The sequence below is a fragment of the Silurus meridionalis genome, chromosome 22, assembly GCF_014805685.1.
Source record: "Silurus meridionalis isolate SWU-2019-XX chromosome 22, ASM1480568v1, whole genome shotgun sequence".
NCBI classification, from domain to species: Eukaryota; Metazoa; Chordata; class Actinopteri; order Siluriformes; family Siluridae; genus Silurus; species Silurus meridionalis.
In genome coordinates, this window is record NC_060905.1 from 855,270 (window position 1) to 881,150 (window position 25,881).

The following is a 25,881-nucleotide window of genomic DNA, read 5'->3' on the forward strand; positions in this document are numbered from 1 at the left end:
TGTAATGTGTATAGTATGCGTAGTGAGTGTAGAGGTGTGTGTAGAGGTGTGTGTAGTGTGTATAGGGGTGTGTGTAGTGTGTATAGCGTGTGTAGAGGTGTGTGTAGTGTGTATAGAGGTGTGTGTAGAGGTGTGTAGTGTGTATAGCGTGTGTAGAGGTGTGTAATGGTGTGTGTAGTGTGTATTGCGTGTGTAGTTTGTACAGGTGGGTGTAATGGTGTGTGTAGTTTGTGTTTGTGTGTAGAGGTGTGTAATGTATAGTATGTGTAGTGTGTAGAGTGTGTGTAATGGTGTGTGTCAAGTGTGTAATGGTGTGTGTAGTGTGTATTGCGTGTGTAGTTTGTAGAGGTGGGTGTAATGGTGTGTAGTTTGTGTTTGTGTGTAGAGGTGTGTAATGTGTATAGTATATGTAGTGTGTGTAGAGGTGTGTGTAATGTGTATAGTATGTGTAGTGTGTGTAGAGGTGTGTGTGTAGTTTGTGTTTGTGTGTAGAGGTGTGTATAGTATGTGTAGTGTGTGTAGAGGTGTGTGTATAGTATGTGTAGTGTGTAGAGGTGTGTGTATAGTTTGTGTAGTGTGTAGAGGTGCGATAGTATGTGTAGAGGTGTGTGTATAGTATGTGTAGTGTGTGTAGAGGTGTGTAATGTGTATAGTATATGTAGTGTGTAGAGGTGTGTGTAATGTGTAGTATGTGTAGTGTGTGTAGGTGTGTGTAGTTTGTGTTTGTGTGTAGAGGTGTGTATAGTATGTGTAGTGTGTAGAGTGTGTGTAATATGTATAGTATGTAGTGTGTAGAGGTGTGTATAGTTTGTAGTGTGTGTAGAGGTGTGTGTATAGTATGTAGAGGTGTGTATAGTATGTGTAGTGTGTGTAGAGGTGTGTGTAGTTTGTGTTTGTGTGTAGAGGTGTGTATAGTATGTGTAGTGTGTAGAGGTGTGTGTATAGTATGTAGTGTGTGTAGAGGTGTGTATAGTTTGTGTAGTGTGTGTAGAGGTGTGCGTATAGTATGTGTAGAGGTGTGTGTATAGTATGTGTAGTGTGTGTAGAGGTGTGTAATGTGTATAGTATATGTGTGTGTAGAGGTGTGTGTAGAGGTGTGTATATAGTATGTGTAGTGTGTGTAGAGGTGTGTGTAGTGTGTGTGTAGTGTGTGTAAAGGTGTGTGTATAGTATGTAGTGTGTAGAGGTGTGTGTAATGTATAGTATGTGTGTGTAGAGGTGTGTGTATAGTTTGTGTAGTGTGTGTAGAGGTGTGTATATAGTATGTGTAGAGGTGTGTGTATAGTATGTGTAGTGTGTAGAGGTGTGTATAGTATGTAGTGTGTGTAGAGGTGTGTGTAATGTATATAGTATATGTAGTGTGTGTAGAGGTGTGTGTAATGTGTATAGTATATGTAGTGTGTGTAGAGGTGTGTGTAATGTGTATAGTATATATAGTGTGTGTAGAGGTGTGTAATGTGTATAGCATGTGTAGTGTGTGTAGAGGTGTGTGTAGTTTGTGTTTGTGTAGAGGTGTGTGTATAGTATGTGTGTGTGTAGAGGTGTGTGTATAGTATGTGTGTGTAGAGGTGTGTATAGTATGTGTAGTGTGTGTAGAGGTGTGTGTATAGTATGTGTAGTGTGTGTAAAGGTGTGTGTATAGTATGTGTAGTGTGTGTAGAGGTGTGTGTAGTAAGAAGTTAATCCTCCTGTCCACTTATGTCTCCTTCATCATCATCATCATCATCATTTTCTCCTGCATTTAGACGCTGATTAAAGCGTGACAGCAGCATGGACATGTTTATGGCCGTTTCCTCCTCCTCATCATCTTCATCTTCATCTCTGGGAGGATAAAAACGGCGAGCTTTCGCTACGAAGTCTTCTGCAGCATCCAGATAAATTAAGCGGTCCTGGGAAAGTGAGAGAGAGAGAAAGAGAGAGAGAGAGAGAGAAAGTGAGAGAGAAAGTGAGAAAGAGAGAGAGAGAGAGATGAAGAGAGAGAGAGAGAGAGAGAGACGGATGGGAGAGAGAGTGAGAGTTCGTTTAGTTCAGTTCTGATGTAAAGTGCATTTTTCCTCTTTCACAGAACGCAGAGCTTCATTACAGCACCACACATCCTCAACCATCTCCAGCTCCACCACACACTCCTACACATTCAAATCTACCACAATCCTGGATTTCATCAGTCTGGAGAAGATCCTGAAGAGTCATAATCAGCGTTTTTGTGTTTGTTCAGGTATGTGGGCATTTTCTCCTGCCCAAAAATAAAATTAATCAGTTGGCACATGAACCTGTTTCTCCTGATGTACTTAAACCCAAAAATAAAACACTGAAGAGTTAAATTCACATTAAAGGAACTTAAAATACGTTTTAAAAACACAAACAGTGACTGTAACCTGGAGCAGTGAGTAAAAGCGTGAAAAACAGAACGGATCGTCCTGTAGAACATCGGGGTTTAAAATAAAACAGTTCACAGAGATGATGCAGTGTAAAATCCTCCACTGGAGCTCGGCAGATTTTTTGGTTAACGGTGGTTTATACAGTGTCTTCACTCTGGTTTAATATCAGCATTAAAACCAAGAACATTTCTTCACTGGGGGTCCACCCTCACACTCAATTTATTCTTATTTAAAACCTCAACACAGGCCCTGTAGAGCAGCTTCCCCAACACTGTCCCGAAGTTCATCTCCCGGTCAGGAGCGATGTCCAGCTGGGGAAAGGGTTCCTCCTCTGCAGGACCGCTCTCACTGATCTTATAGTCCTTCAGTTAAACACGCTCCTCTGCTGCTGGTGTAGACCTCCAGCCGTGGAGGAGCTGGTTAGTGACTCAAACCCATCTCTGTAGTAATCTCTTACAGACACAGACGTTCCTATCCACAGAACAGATGTCACATCGTCAGTAACCTCATCTACCCTTCCCTGTTGTCTCAATCTCAAACAGCGGTGGTAGGTGGGCTCTGGAATTGTCAGTCTGCTGTAAGGAAAGCTGACTTCATCACAGGCTTGGCTTCCCACTACACATTTGACTTTCTGGCACTTACTGAGACCTGGATATCCCCACAGAACACTGCTACACCAGCTGCTCTGTCTTCTGCCTATGCTTTCTCTCATTCACCAAGAGAAATTGGCAGAGGTGGTGGTACAGGTCTACCTTTATCACGGAGATGGTGTTTCACACCTCTCCCTTTGTCTCATTTAACCATGTCTTCTTTTAAATTTCATGCAGTTTCAGTTACCTCTCCAATCAACCTTTTCATCATTGTCATCTACCGCCCTCCTGGTCCCCTTGGGGACTTCCTAGAAGAGATGGACACGCTCCTCAGTACTTTCCCCTCTGACGGCACCCATCTGACAGTTCTTGGTGACTTCAACCTCCCATCCGACAAACTTCAGTCATCTTGCCTCTTGCCTTTTCTGAATACCTTCTCCTTGACATTTAACAGCTGCCCTCCAACACACAAGGGAGGAAATGTCCTGGACCTGGTTTTCACCCGTCCTACTCCAGCTACAGACATGACTGCCACTCCACTTCCAATCTCTGATCATCACCTGGTTTCCTTTTTAATCACTCTTCCTATTCAACCTAAAAATAATTTACATGTCTCTCTTATCCGTCCTAACCTTCACTCTATCTCTCCCTCCTCTGTAACTTCATGTACTCTTTCATCTCTTCCTGACCCCGTCTCCTTTTCCTCTCTACCCTTAGACATTGCTACGGACTCCTTCCTCTCATCTCTTTCCTCAACCATGGACCTCCTTTGTCCCTTGACTACAAGACCCAAGAAGACTTCTTGTCCCACACCATGGCTGAAGTTTTGCGCAGTAATCGACGAGAACTCCGATCTGCAGAGAGGAAGTGGAAAAAATCACAGCTTGATGTAGACCTCTCATCTTACCGTGCACTCCTGACCAAATTTTCTTTGAGGTGACTTCTGCCAAAACTGCCTTCTACAAGGAAAAGCTTGAGGCCTCTGCACAAGATCCTCGTAAGCTTCACAACATCTTCTCTTCTCTACTAAACCCCCCTGCTGCACCTGCTCCATCCTCCTGACTGCTAATGACTTTGCCTCCTTCTATGATGAGAAGATTAGAAAATCTGCCAGACCTTCACTTCCTCTCCAACAATGATTACACAACACAGCCAACAATCCACTACGTCTCTGTCAAGCTTCTCAACCTTAACAGAAGATGAGATACTGCAAGTCATCCGATCCTGCAATCCCACCACCTGTCCTCTGGATCCAATCCTTCAACTACGCTCCAGACCATCACGCAAGATCTCCTGCCCTTCATCTCCACAATCATCAATGGGTCATTAACATCTGGCTATGTACCAACTACCTTCAAGCAAGCAAGGGTCATTCCTATCTTGAAGAAACCTGCTCTGGATCCATCAGACATCAACAACTACAGACCGGTATCACTCCTTTCCTTTCTTTCTAAGTCTTTGAACGCACTGTTTTTAACCAACTGTCTGTCTATCTCTCACAGAACAACCTCCACGATCCGAACCAGTCTGGGTTCAAAGCGGCACATTCCACAGAGACGGCCCTATTGGCTGTTTCTGAGAAACTACATGCTGCTCGGTCAGCCAAGCTATCATCTGTACTTATCTTTCTGGACCTTTCAGCAGCATTTGACACAGTCAACCACAAGACACTTTTGTCAACCCTCAAGAGCCTTGGTATCTGCGGAACAGCATGGGAATGGTTTGCTTCCTACCTGGAAGGTCGCTCATACCAGGTAACATGGAGGGATCCACATCTGCCCCATGCAGACTCACCACTGGTGTCCCACAAGGCTCGGTACTCGGTCCCTCCTTTTCTCCTCTATACCCACTCCATTGGTGAAGTCATATCCTCACATGGGTTTTCTTATCACTGCTATGCAGATGACACTCAACTCATCTTTTCTTTCCTCCATCAGATACCACAGCTTCCGCTCGGATCTCAGCATGCTTGTCAGACATATCTTTATGGATGAGGGCTCACCAACTTAAACTCAACCCCAGCAAAACAGAACTGCTGGTCATCCCAGGTGATTCATCTCCAGGTCAAGATCTACAAATAACACTTCATGACTCTCTGCTCTCCTTCAGCCACTGCTCGTAACCTTGGGGTAACTATGGACAATGAACTGTCTTTTTTCCCACATGTCGCTAATGTTGCTCGTTCTTGTCGATTTCTTCTCTATAACATCCGAAGGATTCGACCATTTCTGTCCATACAGGCTGCCCAGTTGCTTGTTCAGTCTCTTGTCATTTCAAGACTGGACTACTGCAACTCTCTGCTGGCAGGTCTTCCCCTGAACGCTATTCGTCCACTGCAAATGATCCAAAACGCAGCTGCACGACTTGTGTTCAATCAGCCCAAGTTTTCCCACACCACCCCACTGCTGCGCTCCTTCACTGGCTTCCAGTAGCTGCACGTATCAGATTCAAAACACTGATGCTTGCCTACAAGGCCAAAATGGACCAGCACCATCTTACCTCAGTGACCTCATCACATCTCGCACTGCACCACGCTGTCTGAGATCCTCCAGCACTGCTCGACTGGTACCACCTTCTCTCAGAATGAGAGGTAAGTACAATTCAAGGCTCTTCTCTGTTCTGGCACCGAGGTGGTGGAATGAACTTCCCCTAGATATCCGTACAGCAGAGTCCCTGATTATCTTTAAGCGACGACTGAAGACCTACCTCTTCCTGAAATACCTAAATTAGCACTTTCCAAGTTTGTAGAATTCGAGTTATATTTATATTGAGTTTGTATTCTTGCGTACCAGTGTAGATTTATTCACTACTAGAGATTTAAAGCACGTTTGTACGTCGCTCTGGATAAGGGCGTCTGCTAAATGCCGCAAATGTAAATGTAAATGCAAATGTAAATGTGATGCGCAGGAACCGGAGTTCCATACATGTCCCTGTGACGTTCACCAGCTCCTGGAGTGTGAGGAGATCAAAGCTCTGGACAGTCTGGGGTGGTCCAACCTGAGCTCCTCCAGCAGCCAGTGTAGTGTTCTGCAGTTTTTACTTATTTGGCTTTTTTAAAGTCCATATTTAAAAAAGTCTGTGGTAAAAGGCTTGTAAATCCGGCATGCCTGTGTCCGTTAAACAGAAGTTCTGTCCAGTCCGAATCCTCCCACCAAAAGTCCACTGGCTGCTGTTCTCTATACCATGTTCCTGGGCTCGTTTAGGAATCTCTGTATAAACTGGAGGTGAAAGGCTGCAGCTCTGCTGGCGAGATGAACCAGCCCTTGCCCCCTTCCTCCTTGGGCAGATGCTGGACACTCTGCGGAATCCAGTGAAGACTGTGGAATCCCAGAAGAAGTCCAGGAGCAGGGCCTGGATGTTCACTAACAGGTTTGGCAGCGGATCCAGGCATGCCAGCTTGTAACACAGAGACAATGCTGCCAGGTTGTTCATCACCATCGTTCACCCCCTGTAGGACATCTTTGGAACCAGCCACTTCCACCTGCTCAGTCTGCTCTTGATGTGCTCTACAGTGCCTCCCCAGTGTTTATTTAAAAACTCATGACCCCCCAGGAAGACTCCCATGTATTTAAAACCTCCTTTTTCCACACCAGGCCTCCTGGGTGTGTCGGCTCCCCACCTTCCCACTCCCCAACAAAAACTGCTTCACTCTTTTCCCAGTTAACCTTCGCTCAAAGTCTTTTAAAATATCACTTAAAACATTTATATCAGACTGGGATCCCACTATTACCGCCACGTCATCTGCATACTGCAAAGAGAAAGGCGACATCTTAGGTGTTGAGCGTACAACGTTCCTGACAGGTGAGCAGCCTCGTCTTATGCCTCCGTACACTCTAAAAGCAGCACATAAACCACCACTAACCTTTAGTACACTCTCAAATTCACTGTACAACACCTTCATAATGGCTTTGAAACCAGAGTTGAACCAAAAGCTTTCCAGCACCTTCCACAAGTATTCATGCTCAACCAGGTCAAAAGCCTTTTCCTGGTCTAGAAGAATCAGACCAGTCTTTGAAGCTAGCTGACCTCCTCTCACATTGTCCCGTAGGACCTCCAGGCCATCCTGCCCTATTACTGCCCCGAATGCCTTGAAAAACTCCACAGGGAGACCATCACAGGAAGAGCCTCCTGAAGCTCAGCCAGTGTCAGCTCCCTGTCCATCTCTTTGGCCAATGACTCTGAGAGCTTTGGCAGATCTTTGAGGAAGCTCTTCTCCTCTTCCTGTGCCCCTGACCTCTTGCTGCTATACAGCTTCGTGTAGAAGCTGAAAATCTGCTGGTAAAGTTCAGAAGGCTCTGATATGAGATCCCCTGATTCTGTTCGCACAGCATGCATGAATATTTTCTGTCCATTCTGGTTTTCTAAACGGAAGAAGAACTTAGAAGGAGCATCCATCTCAGTAACATTTTTTAAGTGTGAGTGGAACAGCGCCCCCTGTGCTGCAGTGTCCAGCAGGTCGTTCATTTTGGCTTTTTCATTTTTGAGGGCTTCAATATGCCCTTGATTTTTCTGTGGTCTCCACAGTTCCACTGTCTCTATCCCCAGAGCTTTTAGAGATCTGGCAATGTCTCTTGTGATGTTGAGAGTGTTCTGTTGACACAATTCTTTGACTTGTTCTTTAGTTAAATCCCACCATTGCTGTAGAGAGTTAAAAGCTCCTTCTTCAGTTTAAAACAATTCCATGAAAAAAAACACTCTCTAAAATGAGCATCTTCTAAAAGTGCAGTGTTAAAACACCAGTAGCTGCTCTTAGGTTTAATATTCTTTTTACTGATGGTGCACTGAACCATACAGTGATCTGAGATGCCTACTGGAAAAATAAAACACTTTGTATAAAAAAGTGTAGGCAGTCAGCAGTGTAAGAAACATAAATAAAATTATTAGTAAAAAGCAGGGCAACACCAGCACTAAGTAACGTGTTGTGGCTTAAAATCACCAACCCATCAGACTCCTTCACCCAGTGTCACTGTGTGGTCGCTGTGGGTCTCCTGCAGCATAACATCATCAACACGTTTCTGCTTAATGAGCTCATATAGCTTTGCTCTTTTTCCATGTTCTCTTTCTCCATTTATGTTAAAACTCACAACCTGGATCCTGTTCATTAAAATGAAATAAAAGTAAAACAAATGCTAAAAAAAACTCATAGTAAAACACACAACACACTCTACCAGGCTGCCCAGGTGCTTGTTCAGTCTCTTGTGATTTTGAGACTGGACTACTGCAGCTCTCTGCTGGCAGGTCTTCCCCTGAACGCTATTCATCCACTGCAAATGATCCAAAACGCAGCTGCATGACTTGTGTTCAATCTGCCCAAGTTTTCCCACACCACCCCACTGCTGCTCCTCCACTGGCTTCCAGTAGCTGCACGTATCAGATTCAAAAATGGACCAGCGTCATCTTACCTCAGAGACCTCATCACATCTCGCACTGCACCACGCTGTCTGAGATCCTCCAGCACTGCTCCACTGGTACCACCTTCTCTCAGAATGAGAGGTAAGTACACTTCAAGGCTCTTCTCTGTTCTGGCACCGAGGTGGTGGAATGAACTTCCCCTAGATGTCTGAACAGTGGAGTCCCTGATTATCTTCAAGCGACGACAGAAGACCTTCATCTTCCTGAAATACTTCAACTAGCACTTTCCACGTTTGCTTTGTAAAAAGAGTTGTGTTGTGATTTATATTAAGTGTGTAATCCAGTGTACAGTGTAGATTTATTCATTAATGAGACTCAAAGCCCTTCTGTACGTCACTCTGGACACGGACGTCTGCTACATGCTGTAAATGTACATTTATTAGTCTTCATCTGAGTTTTCCTTTTTGACATTCGTTATCAGTTTTTTCAAGGTAAAGATGTATTGATCTGTAAAAGCTCCTTCTCTACACACACACATGACATTTATGTCATGAATAAACTGTTTGCAGTTTGAGAAAAACTCTTCGACTGATACATTCTTTCATACACACACACACACACACACACACACACACACACACACACACACACACACCACTGCACACTGTATCCCAACCACTAACAAACACTCCTTTACACACACACCACCTACACACCGCGTCCCAACCGCTAACACACACTCCTCTACAAACACACACACACCACGCACACACCATCTGCCAACCGCTAACACACACTCCTCTACAAACACACACCACGCACACACCGTCTGCCAACCGCTAACACACACTCCTCTACACACACACACCACCCACACACTGTCTGCCAACCGCTAACACACACACTCCTCTACAAACACACACACCACGCACACACCATCTGCCAACCGCTAACACACTCCTCTACACACACACACACCTGCACACCGTGTCCCAACTGCTAACACACACTCCTCTACACACACACACACACACACACCACACACACACCGTGTGCCAACCGCTAACACACACTCCTCTACACACACACACACACACACCACCACACACCACCCACACACCGTCTGCCAACCGCTAACACACACTCCTCTATACACGCACATTCCTCTACACAAACACACACACCGCTAACACACACTCCTCACACACACACACACACACACGTGTGCCAACCGCTAACACACACTCTACACACACACACACACACACACACACACACACGTGTGCCAACCGCTAACACACACTCCTTTATACATGCACACACTCCTCTACACACACACACACACACACACACCACCCTGTAGCTCTGTGTTGTGTGATGGAGCTGTATAGTGTGTGATGTAGCTCCATGCTGTGTGATGTAGCTCTGTGTTGTGTGATGTAGCTCTATGTTGTGTAGCTTTATGTTGTGTGATGTAGCTCTATGTTGTGTAGCTCTATGTTGTGTAGCTCTATGTTGTGTGATGTAGCTCTATGTTGTGTAGCTCTATGTTGTGTGATGTAGCTCTGTTGTGTGATGTAGCTCTATGTTGTGTAGCTCTATGTTGTGTGATGTAGCTCTATGTTGTGTGATGTAGCTCTATGTTGTGTAGCTCTATGTTGTGTGATGTAGCTCTATGTTGTGTAGCTCTATGTTGTGTAGCTCTATGTTGTGTGATGTGGCTCTATGTTGTGTGATGTAGCTCTATGTTGTGTAGCTCTATGTTGTGTGATGTAGCTCTATGTTGGGTGATGTAGCTCTATGTTGTGTGATGTAGCTCTATCTTGTGTAGCTCTATGTTGTGTGATGTAGCTCTATCTTGTGTAGCTCTATGTTGTGTGATGTAGCTCTATCTTGTGTGGCTCTATGTTGTGTGGTGTAGCTCTATGTTGTGTGATGTGGCTCTATGTTGTGTGATGTAGCTCTATGTTGTGTAGCTCTATGTTGTGTGATGTAGCTCTATGTTGGGTGATGTAGCTCTATGTTGTGTGATGTAGCTCTATCTTGTAGCTCTATGTTGTGTGATGTAGCTCTATCTTGTGTAGCTCTATGTTGTGTGATGTAGCTCTATCTTGTGTGGCTCTATGTTGTGTGGTGTAGCTCTATGTTGTGTGATGTGGCTCTATGTTGTGTGATGTAGCTCTATGTTGTGTAGCTCTATGTTGTGTGATGTAGCTCTATGTTGTGTGGTGTAGCTCTATGTTGTGTAGCTCTATGTTGTGTGATGTAGCTCTATCTTGTGTAGCTCTATGTTGTGTGATGTAGCTCTATCTTGTGTAGCTCTATGTTGTGTGATGTAGCTCTATCTTGTGTAGCTCTATGTTGTGTGATGTAGCTCTATCTTGTGTAGCTCTATGTTGTGTGATGTATATTTTTAGTTGGATGTTTTTCCCTATTTGAGAAATCAGATTTTATAGAAGGAACCCACACTTCACTGCTTTATAATATAATTGGTTCAATTATTGATTTAAGGATTTAAAGCCAGATTTGTATTGGGTGTCATTTTGATTAGATCTTTATATGAGCACGTTGAGCTTCCTCTTTGAGTTCATTCACAGCCAGAGTAAATGTACCGGATGGAGTTATGTTTAGGTCGAGTTACGTGTATGTTTTTGTGGTTTTAGTGGTTCTGTGTGAATGTGTATGTTAGTCCCTGAGATTTCGGGCGTTTCTGGAATATTATCACTTTAGTTTTTTGCAGGTTGACTGTCAGGGCCCAGGACTGATAAATGAACCTCCAGCTGACTCAGGATGTCCTAAAGTCCCTCTTTAGTGGTGGAAAGGAGAACCAGGTCATCTGTGCAGAGAAGACACTTTTCCTTCTCTATTATAGAGGGTGGGGCTTAAACTGCAGCTCTGTCTCACGCCACGCCCCTGGGGCAGAAATTCACTTCTTCAGTTTAAAAAGTCTAACAGCACATTGGCTGGATGTGTACATTTGTACATATGTTTTAATGTACTTATTTATCAATTAGTGTTTATGTTGTAAAAATATGAACAGATGTGCGGCATTTTGGGAGAAAGCTGATTTGACAAGTCACGTTGTGCTTCATTTCGAATTCTTGTGTTTAAAATGCTGAAGAAAACCTTTCCCAGATTCCTGTTCTCACAGACGCCTTGGTAGTTTTTAGTTGTTCGCTGTTAAGTGTTAATTAGACCCCAACAGCTCTCTCTCTCTCTCTCTCTCTCTCTCTCTCTCTCTCACTTGCTCTCTTTAGTCTCACCAGGATGAACAGGTATCTCTCAGGTGGAGCCTCCTTGCTGTTGAAAATGGACGTCTCAGAGTGAAGAGTCTGTAACAGGCTCCGAGCCGTCGCTGCGTTCTTCATCCTGTCATACGACGCACTCGTATTTACCGTCAGCAGAGACTCTGCCTCCTGCATGAAGCCTGAGCAATCAGAGAGCAGGATGTAGCCATCATTTAATAAACCAATAACACAAATAACCTCAAAAGATCAAGGTAAAAACACACACACACACACACACACACACACACACACACACACACACACACACTCACCCAGATTCTCCAGAATCATCTTCCACTTGTCTCTCACTTCCCTCCTCATATCTCTCATCGCCTCGATGTCCACACTCAGCCTCCTGTACCCCTAATCATCATCATCATCATCATCATCATCACCACCATCATCATCATCATCACCATCATCATCATTATCATCATCATCATCATCTTCATCATTATTGTGTCTGTATTTATTGTGCAGTTGGAACAGTGTGTAAAATGTAAATAAAAACAGAATGCAATGATTTTCATATCTCATAAACCATTACGTTATTCACAATAGAACAAAAAACATATCAAATGTTTAAAATAAGAAGTTATAAAAGTTTATGGAAAGAATAAAGTCATTTTAATTTGTTGTGTTTGTTTCATGATGCACCAAATATTTTCAAATGGTGAAAGGAGGAGACTGCAGGCAGACCAGTTGAGCACCCGCACTCTTCTACTATAAAGTCTTGATATTGTAATAGATAAGGAGGTTGTAGCTTAGTGTTTAAGGTGTTGGACTTTGAGTCCAAAAGGTCATGAGTTCAAATCCCAGCCATTGAACTGTCCTGGGCCCTTGAGCAGGGCCCTTAACCCTATAGCTGTTTAGATGTATGAAATAAATGTAAGTCATACTGGATAAGGGTCTCTGCCAAATGCCATACATGTAACTCAAATTTGCAAGATCTTCCCTAAAAAAGACGTTTTCTGGATGGAATCATGTGTTTCTCTAAAACCTGTATATTGCATTCAGCACTGATGGAACCTTTCCAAAATGCACATTCCACAGGCACTAATGCACCACCATACAGGGTCGGGCAAAAGGTACAGCAAAATGTATTTGAAATTAAAATACCAATTACCTTAACTTTAAGAATATCAAACTAAACTACAAAATACAGCAGCTGCACATTCATCTAAATAAACTGTTGTATTTTTGTTTTTAAAAAAATACTAAATACTTTTATAAGGCATGAACTTTCTTTTCAAACCTTCCATTAATTGGTCTATTTAAACTCTTTGCCATTACGCCGATTAAGTAAACAATGTTTAATAGCAACAGCTTTTCTCGGAGTCTCCCACATGAATACGTATTTGAAATGCATGTATCGTGAATTCTGCTTATCCCTGTTCCTTTACCGTCAGAGATGTGAGCACTGATCTCAGGTCAGATGGTCCCTCTCCTCTTTAGTCCAGAGGACGTAGTGTCCATTCGAGATTTCTCCAGATTCTTTAAAACATTTGATGATATGTTCGGTAAATGATTTGTTGTTTCATGAACTTTTTTAATAATAAAATTGAAAACATCAGTCAAGAAATCCAGACGGTATATATAAATCCGAATTATTTTACAAGTAACCCTGTAGACAGCAGTGTCATTATAACGGACAATCAACTACAAAGCTTCACTCCTGTTCATGAGAATGACTTAATTTCATTTATTTCCTCATCAAAATCATCAACCTGCATTCTCGATCCCTTGCCGACAAGTTTCTTTAAACAGATAACTCCAGAGGTAATTGAACCTGTTTTAAAAATAAACTCTGCCATTAGCACTGGTTTTGTACCTAAATCCTTCAAACTGGCAGTTATCCACCCCCTTATTAAGAAACCTGACCTTGACCCATGTCAGCTGTCCAACTACAGTCCAATATCAAACCTCCTCTTTATCTCCAAGATTCTAGAAAAAGTTGTAGCACAGCAGTTCTGCTCACATCTACTGAGGAAGAACATTTTTGAAATGTATCAGTCAGGATTTCGGCCTCATCATAGCACAGAGACGGCGCTAGTTAAGGTGGTAAATGACCTGTTATTGGCCTCTGATCAGGGTTTTGTCTCCTTACTTGTTTTGCTCGACCTCAGTGCAGCTTTTGACACCATTGATCACACTGTACTGCTTGCTAGACTTGAGAACGTTGTAGGAATAAAGGGAACAGCTCTCTCTTGGCTTAGGTCTTATTTAAATGATCGCTATCAGTTTGTTGATGTAAATGGTGAGTTCTCCACACTCTATGAGGTAAAGTTTGGTGTTCCTCAAGGATCTGTCTTAGGCCCACTGCTTTTCTCTTTATATATGCTGCCTCTTGGTGAAATCATTCATAAACATGGGATTCGCTTCCATTGCTATGCTGATGACACACAGCTGTATATTTCAGCAAAGCCAGATGAGAGATCAGCTTAACAATGTTGAGAAGTGTGTAAAGGACATTAGACAGTGGATGTAATAACTTTCTTCTGCTCAACTCAGATAAGACGGAAGTACTTTTACTAGGACCACATGCAGCTAGAAGTAAACTTTCCGATTACGTAGCATCTCTGGATGGTGTTTCTGTTTCAGCATGTACGGCTGTCAAAGACCTTGGTGTGATTATTGACCCGAGTCTTTCCTTTGAGTCTCACGTGAATAATATCACCAGGATCTCCTTCTTTCACCTTAGAAATATTGCTAAAATTAGAAATATGATGTCGTTACAGGATGCAGAAAAACTAGTTCATGCTTTTGTTACTTCTAGATTAGACTACTGTAACGCTTTACTGTCTGGGTGTGCGAGTAAGTGCATAAATAAGCTTCAGTTAGTCCAGAATGCAGCAGCAAGAGTCCGTACTAGATCTAGAAAATATGACCACATCACTGCTGTTTTAATCATCTACACTGCTCCCAATCAAATCTCGCATTGATTATAAAATATTACTACTGACGTATAAAGCACTTAACGCTCTCACACCGCAGTATCTGAGTGAACTTCTGTACCAGTATGATCCTCCACGCCTACTTAGATCAAAAGGTGCTGGCTATCTGTTGGTTCCTCAAATAATGAAGACTACAGCAGGGGGCAGATCTTTCTCTTATAAAGCCCCACAGTTATGGAACAGCCTTCCAACCAGTGTTCGGGACTCAGACACAGTCTCAGTGTTCAAGTCGAGGTTGAAAACGTATTTATTTAGTCAAGCCTTTTATCAGTAGATTTTTCTTAGGTAAAGGCTCAGATCTGGAGGGAACATGGATATAGAGTGTTTGGTGAACTGGTATATTTGTATGCTGTCGTCCCCTCACATTCACACGTTCACTCAGGTTTGTTGACGGTGGTGTGGTGGGTCGTCTCTTATCCCAGAGATCCCTCATGTCTGTGTTACCTTCTGGTTCTCCCTTTTAGTTATGCTGCCATAGCGAGTCTTGCCGGAGTCCAAACTGCACAGTGACATTAACTTTCATACAACAATAGGGACACTTAATAATCCATATCCTTCTCTCTCTCTCTCTCTCTCTCTCTCTCTCTCTCGGTCGAGTTAAACATGCTCCTGAGGCTCCAGTGACCACTGTTCCTGCCCCTCTCCCTCCGTGGATCTTCACACTTCTGTGCAGCTTGGGACGGTATCTCATCAACACCTTGGGTGGTTCCATGTAATTCCGGAGTAGAACGGGTGCTTTTGAGGACGGATTGGACTGTAGTTGGTGTCGGCGGTCTGCTGCCATCACTGTACCCCGCAACATTGTATATCTGCTTCAAATGGACATTTGGTGCAACCCAGATGAGGATGGGTTCCCTCTTGAGTCTGGTTCCTATCAAGGTTTCTTCCTTATGCCATCTCGGGGAGTTTTTCCTTGCCACAGTTGCTCATCAGGGACAAACTTACTTACAAAGAACATATTTACGTTTAATCACCACATTATCTGTGTAAAGCTGCTTTGAGACAATGTTCATTGTTAAAAGCGCTATACAAATAAAAATGAATTGAATTGAATTGAATTGTTTTACAATTTGATGTTGAACATTATTCCTAAATTGTTCCCCAGTTCGTAGACAGTCTTGAACAGATTGGTGAAGCTCCACCCATCTTTACATCGGAGAGACTCTAAGATACACGATTTATACCCCAATCATCTTCCTGACCTGCTGTCAATTAACCTCATTATTTACTAAACGTTTCTTTAACTCTTAATTTCAAAAACACACATTTTCAAGACTTTTTTTGCTCCATCCCAACTTTTATAAGACGTGTTTCAGACTTTAGATTCAGAATGACCTGATTTTTAAAATGTAAATTTCCTCAGTTTCAACTGTCATTTTTTATATTGTGAATAAAATATAAGTTTATGAAATTTACAAATCATTTCATTCTGTTTTATTTACGTTTTCTGTGTGTCTGTGTAAGTTCTTCTGAGTGTTGCTTTGTGCGCGTGTGAGTAGCTGTGAACCCCTGTGTGTTTGTGCTCGGGTCTGTAGGAGTGTGTGTGTGTGTGTGTGTCTGTTTGTGCTCGGGTCTGTAGGAGTGTGTGTGTGTGTGTGTGTGTGTGTGTGTGTGCTCAGGTCTGTAGAAGTGTGTGTGTGTTTATGCTCGGGTCTGTCGGAGTGTGTGTGTGTGTGTGTGTGCGCTCAGGTCTGTAGAAGTGTGTGTGTGTGTGTTTGTGCTCGGGTCTGTAGGAGTGTGTGTGTGTGTGTGTGTGTGTGTGTGTGTGTATACCTGTGAACCCATGTGTGTTTGTGCTCGGGTCTGTAGGAGTGTGTGTGAGTGTTTGTGCTCGGGTCTGTAGGAGTGTGTGTGTGTGTGTGTGTGTGTGCTCAGGTCTGTAGAAGTGTGTGTGTGTGTGTGTTTGTGCTCGGGTCTGTAGGAGTGTGTGTATACCTGTGAACCCATGTGTGTTTGTGCTCGGGTCTGTAGGAGTGTGTGTGAGTGTTTGTGCTCGGGTCTGTAGGAGTGTGTGTGAGTGTGTGTGTGTGTGTGTGTGTGTGTTTGTGCTCGGGTCTGTAGGAGTGTGTGTGAGTGTGTGTGTGTGTGTGTTTTGCTCGGGTCTGTAGGAGTGTGTTTGTGCTCAGGTCTGTAAGGAGTGTGTGTGTGTGTGTACCTGTGAACCCATGTGTTTGTGCTCGGGTCTGTAGGAGTGTGTGAGTGTTTGTGCTCGGGTCAGTAGGAGTGTGTGTGAGTGTGTGTGTGTGTGTTTGTGCTCGGGTCTGTAGGAGTGTGTGTGAGTGTGTGTGTGTGTGTTTGTGCTCGGGTCTGTAGGATTGTGTGTGTGTGTTTGTGCTCGGGTTTGTAGGAGTGTGTGTGTGTTGTGCTCGGGTCTGTAGGAGTGTGTGTTTGTGCTCGGGTCTGTAGGAGTGTGTGTGTGTGTGTGTGTGTGTTTGTGCTCGGGTCTGTAGGAGTGTGTGTACCTGTGAACCCCTGTGTGTTTGTGCTCGGTCTGTAGGAGTGTGTGTGTGTGTGTGTGTGTGTGTGTGTGTGTTTGTGCTCGGGTCTGTAGAAGTGTGTGTGTATGTGTGTGTGTGTGTGTACCTGTGAACCCCTGTGTGTTTGTGCTCGGGTCTGTAGGAGTGTGTGCGTGTGTGCGTGTTTGTGTTCGGGTCTGTAGGAGTGTGTGTGTGTGTGTGTGTGTGTGTGTGTGTGTGTGTGTGTGTGTGTGTGCTCGGGTCTGTAGCAGTGTGTGTACCTGTGAACCCCTGTGTGTTTGTGCCTGGGTCTGTAGGAGTGTGTGTGTCTGTTTGTGCTCGGGTCTGTAGAAGTGTGTGTATGTGTGTGTGTGTGTACCTGTGAACCCCTGTGTGTTTGTGCTCGGGTCTGTAGGAGTGTGTGTGTGTGTGTGTGTGTGTGTGTGCTCAGGTCTGTAGAAGTGTGTGTGTGTGTGTTTGTGCTCGGGTCTGTAGGAGTGTGTGTGTGTGTGTGTGTGTGTGTGTGTGTGTGTGTGTGTGTGTATACCTGTGAACCCATGTGTGTTTGTGCTCGGGTCTGTAGGAGTGTGTGTGTGTGTGTGTGTGTGTGCGTGTGCGCTCAGGTCTGTAGAAGTGTGTGTGTGTGTGTGTTTGTGCTCGGGTCTGTAGGAGTGTGTGTATACCTGTGAACCCATGTGTGTTTGTGCTCGGGTCTGTAGGAGTGTGTGAGTGTTTGTGCTCGGGTCTGTAGGAGTGTGTGTGAGTGTGTGTGTGTGTGTGTGTGTTTGTGCTCGGGTCTGTAGGAGTGTGTGTGTGTGTGTGTGTGTGTGTGTTTTGCTCGGGTCTGTAGGAGTGTGTTTGTGCTCGGGTCTGTAGGTGTGTGTGTGTGTGTGTACCTGTGAACCCATGTGTGTTTGTGCTCGGGTCTGTAGGAGTGTGTGTGAGTGTTTGTGCTCGGGTCAGTAGGAGTGTGTGTGAGTGTGTGTGTGTGTGTGTGTGTGTGTGTGTGTGTGTGTTTGTGCTCGGGTCTGTAGGAGTGTGTGTGTGTGTGTGTGTGTGTTTGTGCTCGGGTCTGTAGGATTGTGTGTGTGTTTGTGCTCAGGTCTGTAGGAGTGTGTGTGTTTGTGCTCGGGTCTGTAGGAGTGTGTGTGTGTGTGTGTGTGTGTGTGTGTGTGTGTGTGTGTGTGTGTGTGTGTGTTTGTGCTCGGGTCTGTAGGAGTGTGTGTACCTGTGAACCCCTGTGTGTTTGTGCTCGGGTCTGTAGGAGTGTGTGTGTGTGTGTGTGTGTGTGTGTGTGTGTGTTTGTGCTGGGTCTGTAGAAGTGTGTGTGTGTGTGTGTGTGTGTACCTGTAAACCCCTGTGTGTTTGTGCTCGGGTCTGTAGGAGTGTGTGCGTGTGTGTGTGTGTCTGTGTGTGTGTGTGTGTGTGTGTGTGTGTGTGTGTGTGTGTGTGTTTGTGCTCGGGTCTGTAGGAGTGTGTGTGTACCTGTGAACCCCTGTGTGTTTGTGCCTGGGTCTGTAGGAGTGTGTGTCTGTTTGTGCTTGGGTCTGTAGAAGTGTGTGTGTATGTGTGTGTGTGTGTACCTGTGAACCCCTGTGTGTTTGTGCTCGGGTCTGTAGGAGTGTGAGTGTGTGTGTGTGTGTGTGTGTGTGTGTGTGTGTGTGTGTGTGTGTGTGTGTGTTTGTGCTCGGGTCTGTAGAAGTGTGTGTGTATGTGTGTGTTTGTGTACCTGTGAACCCCTGTGTGTTTGTGCTCGGGTCTGTAGGAGTGTGTGTGTGTGTGTGTGTGTGTGTGTGTGTGTGTTTGTGCTCGGGTCTGTAGGAGTGTGTGTGTGAGTGTGTGTGTGTGTTTGTGCTCGGGTCTGTAGGATTGTGTGTGTGTGTTTGTGCTCGGGTCTGTAGGAGTGTGTGTGTGTTTGTGCTCGGGTCTGTAGGAGTGTGTGTTTGTGCTCGGGTCTGTAGGAGTGTGTGTGTGTGTGTGTGTGTGTGTGTGTGTTTGTGCTCGGGTCTGTAGGAGTGTGTGTGTACCTGTGAACCCCTGTGTGTTTGTGCCTGGGTCTGTAGGAGTGTGTGTGTCTGTTTGTGCTCGGGTCTGTAGAAGTGTGTGTGTATGTGTGTGTGTGTGTACCTGTGAACCCCTGTGTGTTTGTGCTCGGGTCTGTAGGAGTGTGTGTGTGTGTGTGTGTGTGTGTGTGTGTGTGTGTGTTTGTGCTCGGGTCTGTAGGAGTGTGTGTGTGTGTGTGTGTGTGTGTGTGTGTTTGTGCTCGGGTCTGTAAGTGTGTGTGTGTGTGTGTGTGTGTACCTATGAACCCCTGTGTGTTTGTGCTCGGTCTGTAGGAGTGTGTGTGTGTGTGTGTGTTTGTGCTCGGGTCTGTAGTGTGTGTGTGTGTGTGTGTGTGTGTGTGTGTGTGTTTGTGCTCGGGTCTGTAGGAGTGTGTGTGTGTGTGTGTGTGTGTGTTTGTGCTCGGGTCTGTAGGAGTGTGTGTACCTGTGAACCCCTGTATGTTTGTGCTCGGGTCTGTAGGAGTGTGTGTGTGTGTGTGTGTGTGTGTGTGTGTTTGTGCTGGGTCTGTAGAAGTGTGTGTATGTGTGTGTGTGTGTGTACCTGTGAACCCATGTGTGTTGTGCTCGGGTCTGTAGGTGTGTGTGTGTGTGTGTGTGTTTGTGCTCGGGTCTGTAGGAGTGTGTGTGTGTGTGTGTGTGTGTGTGTGTGTGTGTGTGTGTGTGTGGGTCTGTAGGAGTGTGTGTGTACCTGTGAACCCCTGTGTGTTTGTGCTCGGGTCTGTGGAGTGTGTGTGTCTGTTTGTGCTCGGGTCTGTAGAAGTGTGTGTGTGTGTGTGTGTGTGTTGTGCTCGGGTCTGTAGGAGTGTGTGTGTGTGTGTGTGTGTGCTCAGGTCTGTAGTGTGTGTGTGTTTGTGCTCGGGTCTGTAGGAGTGTGTGTGTGTGTGTGTGTGTGTGTGTGTGTGTGTGTATACCTGTGAACCCATGTGTTTGTGCTCGGGTCTGTAGGAGTGTGTGTGAGTGTTTGTGCTCGGGTCTGTAGGAGTGTGTGTGAGTGTGTGTGTGTGTGTGTGTGTTTGTGCTCGGGTCTGTAGGAGTGTGTGTGTGTGTGTGTGTGTGTGTGTGTTTTGCTCGGGTCTGTAGGAGTGTGTTTGTGCTCAGGTCTGTAAGGAGTGTGTGTGTGTGTGTACCTGTGAACCCATGTGTGTTTGTGCTCGGGTCTGTAGGAGTGTGTGAGTGTTTGTGCTCGGGTCTGTAGGAGTGTGAGTGTGTGTGTGTGTGTGTGTGTGTGTGTGTTTGTGCTCGGGTCTGTAGGAGTGTGTGTGAGTGTGTGTGTGTGTTTGTGCTCGGGTCTGTAGGATTGTGTGTGTGTTTGTGCTCAGGTCTGTAGGAGTGTGTGTGTGTTTGTGCTCGGGTCTGTAGGAGTGTGTGTGTGTGTGTGTGTGTGTGTGTGTGTGTGTGTGTGTGTGTGTGTGTGTTTGTGCTCGGGTCTGTAGGAGTGTGTGTACCTGTGAACCCCTGTGTGTTTGTGCTCGGGTCTGTAGGAGTGTGTGTGTGTGTGTGTGTGTGTGTGTGTGTTTGTGCTCGGGTCTGTAGAAGTGTGTGTATGTGTGTGTGTGTGTGTACCTGTAAACCCCTGTGTGTTTGTGCTCAGGTCTGTAAGGAGTGTGTGTGTGTGTGTGTGTGTGTGTGTGTGTGTGTGTGTGTGTGTGTGTGTGTGTCGGGTCTGTAGGAGTGTGTGTACCTGTGAACCCCTGTGTGTTTGTGCCTGGGTCTGTAGGAGTGTGTGTGTCTGTTTGTGCTCGGGTCTGTAAGTGTGTGTGTATGTGTGTGTGTGTGTGTGTACCTGTGAACCCCTGTGTGTTTGTGCTCGGGTCTGTAGGAGTGTGAGTGTGTGTGTGTGTGTGTGTGTGTGTGTGTGTGTGTGTGTGTGTGTGTGTGTGTTTGTGCTCGGGTCTGTAGAAGTGTGTGTGTGTGTGTGTGTTTGTGTACCTGTGAACCCCTGTGTGTTTGTGCTCGGGTCTGTAGGAGTGTGTGTGTGTGTGTGTGTGTGTGTGTGTGTGTGTGTGTGTGTTTGTGCTCGGGTCTGTAGGAGTGTGTGTGTGAGTGTGTGTGTGTGTGTGTACTCGGGTCTGTAGGATTGTGTGTGTGTGTTTGTGCTGGTCTGTAGGAGTGTGTGTGTGTGTGCTGGGTCTGTAGGAGTGTGTGTTTGTGCTCGGGTCTGTAGGAGTGTGTGTGTGTGTGTGTGTGTGTGTGTGTGTTTGTGCTCGGGTCTGTAGGAGTGTGTGTGTACCTGTGAACCCCTGTGTGTTTGTGCCTGGGTCTGTAGGAGTGTGTGTGTCTGTTTGTGCTCGGGTCTGTAGAAGTGTGTGTGTATGTGTGTGTGTGTACCTGTGAACCCCTGTGTTTGTGCTCGGGTCTGTAGGAGTGTGTGTGTGTGTGTGTGTGTGTGTGTTTGTGCTCGGGTCTGTAGGAGTGTGTGTGTGTGTGTGTGTGTGTGTGTGTGTGTGTTTGTGCTCGGGTCTGTAGAAGTGTGTGTGTATGTGTGTGTGTGTGTGTGTACCTGTGAACCCCTGTGTGTTTGTGCTCGGGTCTGTAGGAGGTGTGTGCGTGTGTGTGTGTGTTTGTGCTGGTCTGTAGGAGTGTGTGTGTGTGTGTGTGTGTGTGTGTGTGTGTGCTCGGGTCTGTAGGAGTGTGTGTGTACCTGTGAACCCCTGTGTGTTTGTGCCTGGGTCTGTAGGAGTGTGTGTGTCTGTTTGTGCTCGGGTCTGTAGAAGTGTGTGTGTATGTGTGTGTGTGTACCTGTGAACCCCTGTGTGTTTGTGCTCGGGTCTGTAGGAGTGTGTGTGTGTGTGTGTGTGTGCTCAGGTCTGTAGAAGTGTGTGTGTGTGTGTTTGTGCTCGGGTCTAGGAGTGTGTGTGTGTGTGTGTGTGTGTGTGTGTGTGTGTGTGTGTGTGTATACCTGTGAACCCCTGTGTGTGTGTGTCTGTAGGAGTGTGTGTGTGTGTGTGTGTGCGTGTGCGCTCAGGTCTGTAAGTGTGTGTGTGTGTGTGTGTTTGTGCTCGGGTCTGTAGGAGTGTGTGTGTATACCTGTGAACCCATGTGTGTTTGTGCTCGGGTCTGTAGGAGTGTGTGTGAGTGTTTGTGCTCGGGTCTGTAGGAGTGTGTGAGTGTGTGTGTGTGTGTGTGTGTGTGTGTTTGTGCTCGGGTCTGTAGGAGTGTGTGTGAGTGTGTGTGTGTGTGTGTGTGTGTTTTGCTCGGGTCTGTAGGAGTGTGTTTGTGCTCGGGTCTGTAGAGTGTGTGTGTGTGTGTGTGTGTACCTGTGAACCCATGTGTGTTTGTGCTCGGGTCTGTAGGAGTGTGTGAGTGTTTGTGCTCGGGTCAGTAGGAGTGTGTGTGAGTGTGTGTGTGTGTGTGTGTGTGTGTGTGTGTGTTTGTGCTCGGGTCTGTAGGAGTGTGTGAGTGTGTGTGTGTGTGTTTGTGCTCGGGTCTGTAGGATTGTGTGTGTGTGTTGTGCTCGGGTCTGTAGGAGTGTGTGTGTGTTTGTGCTCGGGTCTGTAGGAGTGTGTGTGTGTGTGTGTGTGTGTGTGTGTGTGTGTTTGTGCTCGGGTCTGTAGGAGTGTGTGTACCTGTGAACCCCTGTGTGTTTGTGCTCGGGTCTGTAGGAGTGTGTGTGTGTGTGTGTGTGTGTGTGTGTGTTTGTGCTCGGGTCTGTAGAAGTGTGTGTGTATGTGTGTGTGTGTGTGTGTGTGTGTACCTGTAAACCCCTGTGTGTTTGTGCTCGGGTCTGTAGGAGTGTGTGTGCGTGTGTGTGTGTGTTTGTGCTCGGGTCTGTAGGTGTGTGTGTGTGTGTGTGTGTGTGTGTTTGTGCTCGGGTCTGTAGGAGTGTGTGTACCTGTGAACCCCTGTGTGTTTGTGCCTGGGTCTGTAGGAGTGTGTGTGTGTGTGTGTGCGTGTGTGTGTGTGTGTGTGTGTGTACCTGTGAACCCCTGTGTTTGTGCTCGGGTCTGTAGGAGTGTGTGTGTGTGTGTGTGTGTGTGTGTGTGTGTGTGTGTGTGTGTGTGTGTGTGTGTGTGTGTGTGCTCGGGTCTGTAGAAGTGTGTGTGTGTGTGTGTGTGTGTGTGTACCTGAACCCCTGTGTGTTTGTGCTCGGGTCTGTAGGAGTGTGTGTGTGTGTGTGTGTGTGTGTGTGTGTTTGTGCTGGGTCTGTAGGAGTGTGTGTGAGTGTGTGTGTGTGTGTGTTTGTGCTCGGGTCTGTAGGATTGTGTGTGTGTGTTTGTGCTCGGGTCTGTAGGAGTGTGTGTGTTTGTGCTCGGGTCTGTAGGAGTGTGTGTGTGTTGTGCTCGGGTCTGTAGTGTGTGTGTGTGTGTGTGTGTGTGTGTGTGTGTGTGTTTGTGCTCGGGTCTGTAGGAGTGTGTGTGTACCTGTGAACCCCTGTGTGTTTGTGCCTGGGTCTGTAGGAGTGTGTGTGTGTCTGTTTGTGCTTGGGTCTGTAGAAGTGTGTGTGTATGTGTGTGTGTGTGTGTGTGTGCTCGGGTCTGTAGGAGTGTGTGTGTGTGTGTGTGTGTGTGTGTGTTTGTGCTCGGGTCTGTAGGAGTGTGTGTGTGTGTGTGTGTGTGTGTGTGTGCTCGGGTCTGTAGAAGTGTGTGTGTATGTGTGTGTGTGTACCTGTGAACCCCTGTGTGTGTGTTTGTGCTGGTCTGTAGGAGTGTGTGTGTGTGTGTGTGTGTTTGTGCTCGGGTCTGTAGGAGTGTGTGTGTGTGTGTGTGTGTGTGTGTGTGTGTGTGTGTGTTTGTGCTCAGGTCTGTAGGAGTGTGTGTACCTGTGTGTGTGTGTGTGTGTCTGTAGGAGTGTGTGTGTCTGTTTGTGCTCGGGTCTGTAGAAGTGTGTGTGTGTGTGTGTGTGTGTGTGTACCTGTGAACCCCTGTGTGTTTGTGCTCGGGTCTGTAGGAGTGTGTGTGTGTGTGTGTGTGTGTGTGTGTGTGTGTGTGTGTGTGTTTGTGCTCGGGTCTGTAGAAGTGTGTGTGTATGTGTGTTTGTGTACCTGTGAACCCCTGTGTGTTTGTGCTCGGGTCTGTAGGAGTGTGTGTGTGTGTGTGTGTGTGTGTTTGTGCTCGGGTCTGTAGGAGTGTGTGTGTGTGTGTGTGTGTGTGTGTGTGTTTGTGCTCGGGTCTGTAGTGTGTGTGTGTGTCTGTGTACCTGTGAACCCCTGTGTGTTGTGCTCGGGTCTGTAGGAGTGTGTGTGTGTGTGTGTGTGTGTGTGTTTGTGCTCGGGTCTGTAGGAGTGTGTGTGTGTGTCTGTGTACCTGTGAACCCCTGTGTGTTTGTGCTCGGGTCTGTAGGAGTGTGTGTGTGTGTGTGTGTGTGTGTGTGTGTGTGTGTTTGTGCTCGGGTCTGTAGGAGTGTGTGTGTGTGTGTGTCTGTGTACCTGTGAACTCCTGTGTGTTTGTGCTCGGGTCTGTAGGAGTGTGTGTGTGTGTGTGTGTGTGTGTGTGTGTTTGTGCTCGGGTCTGTAGGAGTGTGTGTGTGTGTGTGTACCTGTGAACCCCTGTGTGTTTGTGCTCGGGTCTGTAGGAGTGTGTGTGTGTGTGTGTGTGTGTGTGTGTGTGTGTGTGTGTTTGTGCTCGGGTCTGTAGGAGTGTGTGTGTGTGTGTGTCTGTGTACCTGTGAACCCCTGTGTGTTTGTGCTCGGGTCTGTAGGAGGTTGTACAGTATTCGGTCGTCATCTCTCTCTGAGTGTGACGGATCTCCAGGTTCACTCCACAGATTTGTCTCCTGATCTCGTCTCTTCTTAGCCTCACGGTCAAAATACTCCAACGTCTCATTACTGATGCGCACACACACACACACACACACACACACACACACACACACTGCTGAGTTGTAATTGATCAGGAGGTGCTGATAAATTTTTCTCGAGCTGCAGCTCTGACAGTTGTGCAGGTGTAAATTATGGGTTGGTTCTGCTACCCTTTTGTTTCCATAGCAACCTACAGCATATACTCCACGCCAGCACGCATGGAAGGAGTCTCCAGTGTCAGAGCTTTGAAACACTCAGAAGTCCAGCTGTAACTAAGTTCTTTCACATCCTCAGGTGTGTGTGAGATAAATACCTGAATATCGGTGTCTTCTCATCCTCATCCTCATCACTGATGCAGCAGCAACAGCAGAATCGAGCGCAGAACCTCTTGAAGGCTGCACCCATCCTCACCGAGCAACACACACAGAGGAATGGAGAGAAAAGGGACAAACAGGAGAGAGGGGTGTGGCCAGAGGGTTGTGGCTGCCCTGTGTGTGTGTGTGTGTGTGTGTGTTCTTTTCTGTGCAGTTATAAAGTTCAAAGTAGTCTAGTGGATGAGCTTTTCATCTACTCATCTCATCTCATCCCTCCAGCCAACACAACAGGATGATAAAATAAACTCAAACAGTTTCCTTCATCCATCATCTGCACATGCGATTAAAACCTCTCAAAAGCATCAATTACTAACACACACACACACACACACACACACACACACACACACACACACAGTCACAGTGCAGTCATGTGGAGTGACCCCCCCCCTGTAAAGTGGGAGTGTATAACTAAACACTAACACTGCTTCTGACCTCACATCACTTCTCTATTTATTCATCCCTTCTTATAGAGAACTTCTCAAACTGTTCCTCACTTTGAACTCCAAGCCGGATCTACTGAAACTCACTAACCTCTAATATATCTATATCTATCTATCAATACTCAGAGAGAGAAACAGAGAGAGAGAGAGACAGCTGTAGAGAGAGGGGGCAGACAGACAGGGTTGCGGGTGCAGAGATCATGTGAGATGGTGTGTGATGGTACAGAACCCTGAAGCTGCTCTTGCT

General features: G+C 46.1%; 1 protein-coding gene across 1 annotated transcript; it reads right to left on the bottom strand.

Annotated features, from left to right (window-relative positions):
* Positions 1-1,618: 1,618 nt before the first annotated feature.
* Positions 1,619-25,294, bottom strand: mreg (melanoregulin). The gene is made up of 5 exons (XM_046834815.1): positions 25,131-25,294; positions 24,682-24,844; positions 11,880-11,970; positions 11,584-11,747; positions 1,619-1,889 (listed from the first exon to the last, which is right to left on the bottom strand). The coding sequence occupies exons 1-5, from the start codon at positions 25,220-25,222 to the stop codon at positions 1,680-1,682; spliced, it is 720 nt and encodes a 239-aa protein (XP_046690771.1). The 5' UTR covers positions 25,223-25,294; the 3' UTR covers positions 1,619-1,679.
* Positions 25,295-25,881: the final 587 nt, after the last annotated feature.